This window comes from Abramis brama (genome assembly GCF_963993115.1).
Source record: "Abramis brama genome assembly, chromosome: 10".
Taxonomy (NCBI): Eukaryota; Metazoa; Chordata; class Actinopteri; order Cypriniformes; family Leuciscidae; genus Abramis; species Abramis brama.
In genome coordinates, this window is record NC_139972.1 from 7,789,186 (window position 1) to 7,802,806 (window position 13,621).

General features: G+C 37.9%; 1 protein-coding gene across 5 annotated transcripts in view; it reads right to left on the reverse strand.

Annotated features, from left to right (window-relative positions):
- Nucleotides 1–13,621, reverse strand: part of LOC311090837 (uncharacterized protein) — an 81,918-nt gene that overhangs the window by 33,847 nt on the left and 34,450 nt on the right. For 2 of the 5 annotated variants that reach the window (XM_084126401.1, XM_084126400.1), the window contains exons 4-5: nucleotides 11,488–11,736; nucleotides 9,795–11,233 (exon numbers count right to left, since the gene is read on the reverse strand). The exons of 2 other annotated variants lie outside the window; for them this stretch is intronic. In XM_084126401.1, coding sequence (XP_083982527.1) covers nucleotides 10,149–11,233; nucleotides 11,488–11,572 — 1,170 coding nt within the window. In that variant the 5' untranslated portion in view covers nucleotides 11,573–11,736 and the 3' untranslated portion in view covers nucleotides 9,795–10,148. Of the gene's footprint in view, nucleotides 1–9,793; nucleotides 11,234–11,487; nucleotides 11,737–12,654; nucleotides 13,129–13,621 lie in introns of those variants that run through there. One more of the 5 variants, XM_084126402.1, reaches the window with a different exon arrangement.

A 13,621-nucleotide genomic window follows, 5' to 3' on the forward strand; every position in this document is an offset into this window, starting at 1 on the left:
ACATAAGAACAAAAAGAGAAAAAGCACGGACTTACTAATTACGAAACTTTGATGTGGTTGAACAGCTGAAACAGTCACAAATTCCTCTGCAACTCAAACATTCTCAGTACGAGTTATGAAGGAAGAGAACAGCATTACAGTTTTCAGCGCGTCCTCCTTTGATTGCTGTGTTGTGACTGGAAAAGTGCATGCAGGAGCACATGCGCAAAATGTAGGTTTGTAAAATGTCCTTTTGTAAAATAAAAATAATTTTAGGGCGAAGCAGAGGAGGTCGTGCAAGAGGCCGTGGCGTGCAACTAGGGTCCGAGGAAGTAGAGGCTGAGGACGGGGTGGTCGCTGGAAAGCCACGATGATATTGACACGCGTTTTATTTCTTTGTTTATCCAAAGACTTTTTGTTCATTACCTTTTCTTGTACTGTCTTCTTTTTTTGCCTTGTTTGCCTTCACTAACTGCATGCCGGTAATGTGAATTTTGATTGCTCTTTCTCTGCCATTGTTTTGCTATTCCTAGGTTCCGTGCCTCTCGAATTCCTCAAATCAAACGTGCGCGCGCAAGTGGGCAGATCCCGTGGCAAAAGGGTGGTTGCCATGGTTGCGAGAGAGAGTGACAGTCGCCTAAGCCAATCCTTTGATTCGTCCCGAATCGAAATAATGAGCTGTGTTTAATACAGATTAAACGGTCTAGAGTCACTTGATTTTTATACTCTTTTTTTCAGAGTACTTACATTTTAATTATGTATTGATATATATAGAAAGTTTTAACAAATTTGGATCTTTTATTTTTATATAGTCCTACCTACCCTGCCTTTAATTTATACTTGTATGCTTTATGGCTGCAATATAAATTGCAAGATTCCACATCTACAGAAAGGCCTACAGAAGAGTCTGCACACACAGAGGAGACACAGGCCTATACAGGTGGGCAGTGTATAGCCAACTTTTCCTTTGTATTTGTTGCATGAGGCATGTGTCTAATATCTCTTGTTGCAGGCACTTGACCACTGGCTTTTCTTTACAAAGAACAATTGAAATAAAACTCAAGGAACTAAGCATATTTATCTTTTATTAAACATTTAATGAAAAGTGTTTTTTTTTTTTTTTTGGCAATGTTGTGTAATATGGCACATGCAACAATGTCACAGGCCCTGTCAGGTGTGCAACCCTCAGACTTCTCAGACACTGAAATCTTCCCTTTAGTTAGCCAAAGTTCATTTCATTGTGTGCCCTTGTCCTGGCCAGAGCTGCATTGTAACTGGTTTGGGTCAGGGAATGGGGTCATAAAACACCTGTCTGCAGGAACATGTCATAATCACCTATGAAAAAATGCAGTTCTGTTAGGATCAGCATAAGTGTGTGTAATACAGTGAGCTTGATATTTAATTGTGGAACTTTTCTTACCACTTTCAAATAATGTGCATAAATGTGAATCTCTGAAAATTCTTAAGTCATGCACAGATCCTGGCCATTTTGCTTTCACATTTGTGATATGGAAGATTTTAGTCAACTGCCTTTTTTTAATTTGATATAATATTAATAATCTGGAATATTAAGAATCCCAATAGTAACTGGGCTGCACATTTACATTGTGAACCCCCTTTCTGTTCACATAACCCCCTTCATTGAGGCCTTGATGGCAGCCTATAGTCTATGGTACCAATCACGTTAGTGAAGCCTGAGTGACACATAGCCTACTGTAATCGGCATGGTCATGATTGCATGATCTTCATAAAAAATTATGCTAGCCTAAAAAAAAAAAAAAACTGCTTTAAAAAAAACTGTTTTACAACATTAGGTCTTCAGTGGCTTGGAAATGCCACAAACCCCTCATAACTGCTGATCTAGGATCAGTTTTCTCCATTATAATAGCATATTGGCGGTCACCTCAACCTGTTGACACTAATGACCTCACCATAATTAATGAGGCGAAAACATGGTACTATATCAGTGTTAATTTTGACAGCAAATTTTGATTTACTTTTACTTTTGACTAAAATGCCATTTAGCTTTAGTCATATTTTAGTCAGCTGAATTGCTTTAGTTTTAGTCTAGTTTTAGTCAATGAAATAAAATAAGATTTTAGTCGACTAAATTTATAGTAAAATATAATGGGTTTAATTGAATTGTAATGCATTCATTTAGAATTTCTCTAAAATTTCCAAACCCTTATACTCCCGGAGAATACATCTATTAACCTGTTAATGATTTTAAAGTTTGAACATGCCATACAGATACAGATTTAACTACTGTGACTTAAAAAAATATCTTAAAATTAAATAAAACTCCTTTTTCTAAAGTAGAACACAGTCTTCTTTTCAATGAATGATATATGCATTCTTTATAACTACTTGCATACACCATTCTTTATTCTTTTAAGTAAACATATTTATTTGTATGAATAAAATAGAAGTAATCCATTAAACCTATTAACAAGCAGTGAATGCTTTTCTCTTTTTCTTTTGTTGCTTGATCAATATTAAGGACACAGGACACATTAGGTTTATTACCCACTGTCACTTTAAGACATCGGATCATGTCCAATGACATGCGGATCCAATTGCACTGATGCACATCCGATACACCCACAACTGATTAAGACATAACTGACATAGTTTACGTGAATACTCTACAAAACGGACATTTAGACATGTGTGTATTTGTAGCCTGGTCCTACCAGACTCTCATACATTTCATTTGTACAGAGAGTCTGGCCACTCTCCATTGACAAGCATTAAAGGAACACTCCGACTTTTTGGGACTTTAGCTTATTCACAGTATCCCCCAGAGTTAGATAAGTCCATACATACCTTTTTCATTTCTGTGCGTTCTGTAAGTGTTATTTGACGCACCCACCGCTAGCCTAGCTTAGCACAAAGACTGTAAATGGATAATGGTAGCATACTAATCCCAATAAGTGACAAAATAATGCAAACATTTTCCTATTTACATGTTGTGATCTGTATAGTCACAGCGTGTACAAATAACAAGGCTATATGAGACAGAGACCATTTTTAATCTTATTTATACTGGGAACTATATTCTCACTAGGCGTAGGAGCACAGCTAACATTACTTGGGCGGAGTGATTAGCGCAGCACATGAGACGCCCTGTGGTGAGGAGCAGAGAGTTCGCTCAGAGTTGGAGTAATAGAGTCAGCAATTACTAGATAGTGAATTTATAGTTTACAATCATGGGTGTTTGCTGTATTGTAAAGAGCTGCGACAATAAACAGGGGAGACCAGGTAATACTATGATGTTTCATAGAATTCCAACCAAAAACGCTGACCTGATGAATCGATGGCTACTAAACACACCTGTAAACAGCATCACAAAGTATTTCGTTTGCTCTGAACATTTTACTATAGACGACTATTTTGTAAAAATGCAAGTTGCCACACGGACCATGAAACGCGTGCTAAAGGATACAGCCATCCCATCGATAATAAAGACAGGACAAATTGGGTCACCTGTTGCTGCGGTCAGTGTTCCGTTATGTTTTGAGATGACTAACATTAGCCATACTGTAACAGTGCCATGCTAATGTAATGTAACCTTAGTAGTGAGTGACACTATTACGTGAATAGGGGCTCCATGTATCCCCTTTATTGTTATTATTGTGTTGTCATGACCACACTATATGCAATGGCTATACTACAATTTCATTGAACTATGAATGATCATTACAACAAAATCACTTACTTGGTGGACAGCTGACCATTAGGTCATGTTCGTTCTGATTCTCCCTTCGACATCAATCTGTTCGGCATCTTGTCTTACAGCTTCCAAAGTTTGTAACTCCTCGTCTGTGTATTCTGGCTCAAAACTATATGGTTCTGGATCTTGGTTTGATACACAGTAAAATTCCTCTGACAATTCCTCAAAATCAGCCATGATCACGAGTCACGTCTAGCTAGTTAGTCACGTTTGTTTTGTTTACGGAACCATCAACAGGGCGTCTCGTGTGCGGCGCTAATCACTCCGCCCAAGTAACGTTAGCTGTGCTCCTACGCCTAGTGAGAATATAGTTCCCAGTATTTATACGATTAAAAATGGTCTCTGTCTCATATAGCCTTGTTATTTGTACACGCTGTGACTATACAGATCACAACATGTAAATAGGAAAATGTTTGCATTATTTTGTCACTTATTGGGATTAGTATGCTACCATTATCCATTTACATCCAGTCTTTGTGCTAAGCTAGGCTAGCGGTGGGTGCGTCAAATAACACTTACAGAACGCACAGAAATGAAAAAGGTATGTATGGACTTATCTAACTCTTTATTCTTTTAAGTAAACATATTTATTTGTATGAATAAAATAGAAGTAATCCATTAAACCTATTAACAAGCAGTGAATGCTTTTCTCTTTTTCTTTTGTTGCTTGATCAATATTAAGGACACAGGACACATTAGGTTTATTACCCACTGTCACTTTAAGACATCGGATCATGTCCAATGACATGCGGATCCAATTGCACTGATGCACATCCGATACACCCACAACTGATTAAGACATAACTGACATAGTTTACGTGAATACTCTACAAAACGGACATTTAGACATGTGTGTATTTGTAGCCTGGTCCTACCAGACTCTCATACATTTCATTTGTACAGAGAGTCTGGCCACTCTCCATTGACAAGCATTAAAGGAACACTCCGACTTTTTGGGACTTTAGCTTATTCACAGTATCCCCCAGAGTTAGATAAGTCCATACATACCTTTTTCATTTCTGTGCGTTCTGTAAGTGTTATTTGACGCACCCACCGCTAGCCTAGCTTAGCACAAAGACTGTAAATGGATAATGGTAGCATACTAATCCCAATAAGTGACAAAATAATGCAAACATTTTCCTATTTACATGTTGTGATCTGTATAGTCACAGCGTGTACAAATAACAAGGCTATATGAGACAGAGACCATTTTTAATCTTATTTATACTGGGAACTATATTCTCACTAGGCGTAGGAGCACAGCTAACATTACTTGGGCGGAGTGATTAGCGCAGCACATGAGACGCCCTGTGGTGAGGAGCAGAGAGTTCGCTCAGAGTTGGAGTAATAGAGTCAGCAATTACTAGATAGTGAATTTATAGTTTACAATCATGGGTGTTTGCTGTATTGTAAAGAGCTGCGACAATAAACAGGGGAGACCAGGTAATACTATGATGTTTCATAGAATTCCAACCAAAAACGCTGACCTGATGAATCGATGGCTACTAAACACACCTGTAAACAGCATCACAAAGTATTTCGTTTGCTCTGAACATTTTACTATAGACGACTATTTTGTAAAAATGCAAGTTGCCACACGGACCATGAAACGCGTGCTAAAGGATACAGCCATCCCATCGATAATAAAGACAGGACAAATTGGGTCACCTGTTGCTGCGGTCAGTGTTCCGTTATGTTTTGAGATGACTAACATTAGCCATACTGTAACAGTGCCATGCTAATGTAATGTAACCTTAGTAGTGAGTGACACTATTACGTGAATAGGGGCTCCATGTATCCCCTTTATTGTTATTATTGTGTTGTCATGACCACACTATATGCAATGGCTATACTACAATTTCATTGAACTATGAATGATCATTACAACAAAATCACTTACTTGGTGGACAGCTGACCATTAGGTCATGTTCGTTCTGATTCTCCCTTCGACATCAATCTGTTCGGCATCTTGTCTTACAGCTTCCAAAGTTTGTAACTCCTCGTCTGTGTATTCTGGCTCAAAACTATATGGTTCTGGATCTTGGTTTGATACACAGTAAAATTCCTCTGACAATTCCTCAAAATCAGCCATGATCACGAGTCACGTCTAGCTAGTTAGTCACGTTTGTTTTGTTTACGGAACCATCAACAGGGCGTCTCGTGTGCGGCGCTAATCACTCCGCCCAAGTAACGTTAGCTGTGCTCCTACGCCTAGTGAGAATATAGTTCCCAGTATTTATACGATTAAAAATGGTCTCTGTCTCATATAGCCTTGTTATTTGTACACGCTGTGACTATACAGATCACAACATGTAAATAGGAAAATGTTTGCATTATTTTGTCACTTATTGGGATTAGTATGCTACCATTATCCATTTACATCCAGTCTTTGTGCTAAGCTAGGCTAGCGGTGGGTGCGTCAAATAACACTTACAGAACGCACAGAAATGAAAAAGGTATGTATGGACTTATCTAACTCTGGGGGATACTGTGAATAAGCTAAAGTCCCAAAAAGTCGGAGTGTTCCTTTAACTTTCTTGAAGGCGGGTACTCTGTTGATGTTTAATACTATTGGATCTGCCCAGAGCCACTCTGGATCTGCCATAACCAAATGCTAACGTTTGGTCGTGGCGTATGTCTGCAACTCAAACTAGCGCACCAGCCAGGGCGGAGCCAGGCTAGTGTATTTTTCCATTCAGACACGAAAGAGAGCTCAATTCAGTACTCACGCGCTGTATAGGTGTCTATGTGAATGGCTGCACGCTTCAGGTCGGGTGTGTGCGCACAGAAAACCGTACCGAATAGAGCTCTTTTTTGCATCATCACTCTTATTCAGATCTATATGTCTGCTCTACTCATTCTCCCAGACGTTTGCATTTTTTTACGTTTTATGAGACATGCAGCGCATGCCAACTGTGTCCCGCTGGGTAGATCAGCACTTTACAGTACAAATGTGCACATCTACCACAAACGCAGGACATCAGTTCTGACTGGATCGCTTCCCAAATCGTCACTATCTAACATTTTCGTCTAGTTTTTATTAGTTGATGAAAATCTCAATAGATTTTCGTCATAGTTTTTGTCATTAAAAAATAATTTTTATTTAGTTATCACCTCGTTTTCATCTGTGAAAAAATGTCGTTGACGAAAATTATTCATCAATGAAATTAACACTGCATATAACCCTTCCCACCCTTTTCTTGGGAGGAGCTATGGCGTTGTGAACTGGAACGGGCTTATGGGCTGGAGCGCAGACACACATAAATGCAAAAGCCATTATGGTCGGTGCTGCACTCTCTGGGCTAAGGTCAGGAACTTCTCTCACTGGAACGGACTCTGGGAATTTCTCTCACTGGAACGGATTCGGGGATCTGCTCTCACTGGAACAGATTCAGGGATCTTCTCTCAATGGAACGGACTCTGGGAATTTCTCTCACTGGAACAGACTCTGGGAATTTCTTTCACTGGAACGGACTCTGGGATCTGCTGTCACTGGAACAGACTCAGGAATTGGATTGGATTCTGGGACTTGCTTGAAGAGTGATGATGGCGAAGGACTTGGGAAGAGTTTTGTGGTGTGTGGTGGCTCGATGGAAAAAAGCCACCAGTGTTACAAGGGCTGGAGTGGACTGGGGTGACAGCAGCTGAGTGGAGCTGGCATCTTCAAACTCGCTAACAGTAAGGGATGAACCACTTAGCCAAAGCTCATTATCTATATATCATACCAGATGTCATACATGTTGTAACACTCACTGATACCTGACGAAACATATGGTTGTCCAATCCACTCCAGAAGACCATCTTCACTGTGTCATCATTCCATGGCACCAAGTGGGAGAGCTCTAGGAACTCATCCACATAGTCTTCAATCAGGCGGCCATCTTGTGTCATGGAAAGAAGCAGAGTAGCTGGGTCGAATAAAATGTCACTCATGGTTATTGTCTGTTTGGTCTTGTCTTCTGTCAGGGAACAAGCAGACTCAAAGGGGGACGGTGAGTAACAGTAAAGTAATACAGTGTTTGATTGTGAAATGCGCTAAAAATATGAAACAGAACAACCGCTTTCAACATTGATAATAATCAGAAATGTTTCTTGAGCGTCTAATCAGCATATTAGAATGATTTCTGCACACTGTACATTGAAGACTGAAGTAATGATGCTGAAAATTCAGCTTTGATCACAGGAATAAAAATTGAAGCTCTATTCCATAAAATGAAAGATGTCAAGCTCCTGAAAGGACAAATACTATAACCTCAAGAATGGACCATGTCTTCTTTAGGCCATGAAAGAGCATTGTGTTATATGGACTGATGTACTGAACTTTAGTGATAGTGATTTGCCATGAACAACAGGAAAGACAAATTATAATGTAAAGAAGTATGCTAGTCATTCATTCATGTTAATGATAAGCATTTTAATTCAAACATTTATATTTCTGTATTGTGCTAGAGTTTTAAGTTAGTTAATAATTGCTTTGTGCAAAAGTACTGGTGGATTTATGGTGTGGAGTGTTGCAGACCGGGTGTGATGGCTCTTTTTTAGCCCCAGTCTGCCTCTGATTTTAACAGCATGAAAAACAATAGTGTTATTCAAGGGATTATACAAGCTGTAGCCTCGAAAGTGAGGCAAGACCACTCCCTTTAAAATCACTAAAACGCTGACGCTTTGTCAGTTCATCGCAATCTCACAAATTTCCGTTAATCAATGAAGCTGCCAACAAATGCATAATAAATCTCTTACTTACATTGTGTCTATACTTTGTTTGTAAATGTGAGGTTTCGCAAGCCTGCTGCATAACTCAGCACTGAATTAAAAACTCTGGCGTTGTGAGTGGTGAGCTAATTCTGACTAACTTAAACACCTCTGATTGGCCATTTCATTCAAGAGATCAACAACTATGTCTGCGATTGGCTACATTGCTCAACTGAGGATGCACTTGCTTACTTAGCACCCTTTATCATCCCCTTTGAATTGGGCTTGTTCTTAAAGCACCCCTATTGTGCTTTTTTCGAATATTACCTTTCAGGCAGTGTGTTATTTAGCTGTTAAGTTTTAAAGATTTACACTCACAACAAATAAAGATATTGCCTCCTAAAATAAAGAATCGATTTCGAACTGCCGTAACGAGTCATCAGCAATTCCAGTCTCACTTTCTGTTACATAATGTAACAAATTTGCATAATGCAAGCCAATGGTCTTCATTGGCTGCCTTTGACAATGTGAATAAACTGAATAAACCAGATAGCATAAGGTAGGTAATGATGGCAATTATGCAGCACTGCAGGCCTTCTTATGGACAAAATGCAGCATGGTAAATATGGCTCAAACATTTTAAATCACACACAGGCCTTTTTAGGCAAAGATGTGGCGCTCACGGCTATGTGTAATCTGAATGTAAGCTCATATGATAAAAATGTATATGGCCCAAATATAAAAAAAAACAAATGTGGCACAATAGATAAAGGCTAATCTGGGTGTACACCAAATGTGGCCCACATATGTTGCAGCAATCTGGGCAAGTTTTGGCAAGATGTGGGACCGTAATCACTGGCGAATCTGAATGTGAACCTAAAGTGGCCCACACATGGCATAGCAAATATGGCCCAAATAAATTACACCCAATTTGGATCCCATTTGGCAAATGTACATCACAGTCAGCACTGGCTAACCAAGCTGTCTTGGATGCAGCACCTTTGAAACTGGTTAATTTAGATATATAGCTAAAAAATATCTAAGGAGCTGTCTGCTCCTTGCTCCCTGAAACAATTTTTAAACTAATATTAGCACAAGTTTTGCCTCAAACCACCTGACAAATGAAGCCACGCAATAGTGACGAAGGAGTTAAGTTTAAGTTTATAAGATAAAAAAACTTGTGGCTTTTAACTGTGCATTTGGCGTCACTTTTGAATCAGGGTAGCCTTCATCGCGCCGCTGTGACGCAATCGGCCTTTAAATGCGGCCTTCGGAGGATGCAGCCTTCACATTGGGACACAGCTAATGAAACATGAGAGACAGATCATACATGTAACACCAGCGGTTCAGCCAAACATTTTCTGAAAAGACACGGTCGCTTTATATGATGAACAGATTGAAATTAGGCTCTCAGATTTAATTTAAAAAAAAAAAATGCATTTGTGTTTTGAAGATGAACGAAAGTCTTACAGGTTTGGAATAACATTAGGGCGATTAATTAATGACAGAATTTTTGGCTGAACTAACCCATTAAGTCTTACTAGTAAACCAAGCTTTTCACCAAATTAACAAAATGAATCTAGATGATATAGTGTTTTTATGAAAAACTCCATATTTTATCTCAATTTACTTTAATGTATTTGACATGAAAACGAATGAAAATAAATTGATCACTTTGAAACATTTTTCATAAATGTGTGAAGGCTTGATAATGTTTGAAACTCTTCTCACACTGAGTACAGAATTACGGCTTTTCTCCAGTATGAAGTCGCTCGTGTGATTTCAGGTTTCCAGACTGAGCGAAACTCTTGTCACAATATGAGCACTTGTAAGGTCTTTCTCCAGTATGAGTTCTTTGGTGCCGTTTCAGATGGTCAGCTCTAGTAAAGCTCATCCCACAGTCACAACACACACGATCTTTTACTCCATCGTGTGTTTTCTGGTGCTTTTTAAAACTGCCCTGTCTTGAAAAACTTTTTCCACATAGAGAACACAAATAAGGCCTCTCACCTGAATGAACTATCATGTGACATTTCAGATGTTTTGACAAAAGGAACTTTGCTCCACAGTGTTCACAGTTAAATGGCTTTTCCCCAGAGTGAATGCGCAGATGATTTTTTAAACTTCCTGCATCTTTGAAACTCTTCTCACACTGAGTACAGTCGTACGGCTTATCTCCAGTATGAACTCGCTTGTGAACTTTTAGGTATCCAGAATGAGTGAAACTCTTGTCACAAACTGAGCACTTGTAAGGTCTTTCTCCAGTATGAGTTCTTTGATGCAGTTTCAGATAGGCAGCTGTAGTAAAGCTCTTCCCACAGTCACAACACACATGATCTCTTACTTCATTGTGTGTTTGCTGATGCTGTTTGCATTGATTCAGCTGTGTAAAACTCTTTCCACAGAGAGAACACACATAAGGCCTCTCACCTGAATGAACTTTCATGTGTTGCGAAAGATGTGATGATGAATTCAAACCTTTACCACACTGATCACACGTGAATGGTTTTTCTACAGAGTGAATGTTCAGATGATCACTGAGAGTTGATGCTCGAGAAAAACTCTTTCCACACTGAGAGCATGTATACGGTTTCTCTCCAGTGTGAATACTCATGTGTGTCTTAAGGTTTCCTTTCTTTTGGAAACTCTTTCCACACTGAGTGCATGTATACGGTTTCTCTCCAGTGTGAATACTCATGTGTGTCTTAAGGTCTCCTTTCTTTTGGAAACTCTTTCCACACTGAGAGTAGGAGTGCAGCTTTTTGACAAAGTCACAGTGTTTCTTCACGTCATTTAGTTTCTGTCTTTGCTCCATCTCTTCCAGCTGGTCTAAAATAAACATATTAATCAGTTAGAATCAGTTCAATGAGGTTAACTGTGAGAATTAAATACACTTAGCAAGCAGGAAACAAGACACCTGTCTGTATAAAGTATCTTTAATGTAAAGTTCGGCTCTGTCATTCACTTGTTAATGCGATTAAAACTGGGTTATGATCATTTAGATGCATTTCTCTATCATTTGTCATTCATATTTCAGAGCTACTAAAGCAGTCAACAATGAAGAATCAAGAATGGACACCAACCTATTTGTTCCTCAAAATCTTCATGTTTTATTCTGGATGGTTCTGGATCACTCATGTCTTCAATCTCCTCTTTAATAAACTCCATCTTTAACAGTCACACAGATTTCAGCTGCTACTCCTGGAGTTTGTCCTTCTCTTGTAGGATGATGGGAATATTCCCAGTATTTATTGGTGAATTGTTGTGGGAGGGGCTTCACTGCAGGTGTGAACTGTGATCACTGTGTGATACTGACGCCCACAGGACCAGATCTGGAAAAAGCAAAGATAAGTTACTTAATTTATACTGGATTACTTTAACAGCAAAACGCATAATGGTGCCTTTAATGTAGTTCAAATATAGAGCATTTTAGTTGTTACATAGTAGTATATAAAAAAAACAGTAGGTTGATTATTTTTATGTAACCTAGAATGTAATAAGGATGAAACGGGGCACAGGTTATATTATTCAATTAATATCTAAACTAATCAGAAATATAACACAAGACAACAGAAATGTCTATGTTAGACCTATGAATCTAGAATCTATATTTCTGATTAGTTTAGATATTAATTGAATCCCTTAAGGGACTGAGAATGATGCACAAAAGGAAATAATCTAACACTTGACCATTAAAATGTGGATAATAAGTACTATTCAAGATTATGATCATTTAAATGTATTACATCATATATTGCTCATAATTTAATTTAATTTATCATATATTGCCATTAACAGTTGAACTAAAGCTTTCTTATTTGGTGAATTGTTGTTAGGGACACCAGATCTGCCAAATTCAAGGTTACAGAGTTTATACTGAAATACTGTAATAATTACAGTTCTTAAATTAAATGACCATGTGTGCTTGATTTTAGAAATATAGAGCATTTTGATATGGTTATATATTAGTAGCATGTTAAACGGCTCTATATGAAGGTTGTTCATTTTTATGTGACTCCAGATTTTATAAGGATGAAACAAGTCACAGGTTAAATTATTCGAATCATATATGAATTAAACAGGAATTTAACAAAGATAACAGGAAAAAAAATGCACAATATGCCTATATACAGACTGAATAGTGGCTGGTCAAAACTAATGATTTAATTATCTGTACGTTACACTAAGAACAATGTACATTTTGGCAACACAAATATAAATTCTAACATGATAAATATAACATCTCTGACCTGCAGACTGGAAATATACGACATCCAGAGAAAATATTCCACATTTGTTCTTCATTCACGATCGTTAACAGCGTCACTTTCCGTTTCAAATGGCTAAAGTTTCACGCTCGTATTTCGTTTCTCGCGCTTCTCTCTTTTCACGTGTTCGACTGTTACATTCATTTTAGCGTAAAAAAAAGAAGAGTGAAGAGAGAGAACAAAAAGGCTCTCGCGCTTCCCTTCTGCGCATGCTCAGCGTGCGCGGTGTCATATTTCTTAAAGGGGACGCATTCAGTAAATCACATCTCCGCTCTGTTATGGACCAAATCCACTATTATAATAATTACGCTCAGTAATTATAAATATAATATATCGATTCAACAATATATTCCCCTTCACTCAATTACAGTTATAGTATTGTTTTTCTACATGTCTCTCTTATTATGCAATTGCAGCTTAATTATAGGGTCTTCTTTTGAATACATGCAGATATACAGCAGTGGCGACGTCATCATCATCAAAGTTAAGACATACAAATATATATATATATATATATATATATATATATATATATATATATAACATACATTTAGTTTTTTTTTTAGCATTTAAGACCAGCTTCAAGGCCCAAAACCTATTTTGGATTATATCGAAAGCAGATTGCTGCTTAGAGGAAGCTGAACAATATATAATAGTATTTCTAACTACTGCCACAACACAGTGGTCACTGATATCATTTGCGAATACAGAAACTGAAGAGTATTTATATGGGACATTTGTAATGACAAGATCTTAGGGCTGGGCGATATGGCCAAAAAAAAATATCACAATATATTTTTTTATATCAGTCGATATCGATAATTATCACGATAAAAGTCAAATCTTTATTTCTTTCAAGTTTAAAGGCAGATTTTTGCTCCTAAGTGAAAGTTGTAGAAACCAGAGCGTTAATTGTGGTTTTAAACTACTCTTTATTGTCAGAACATAT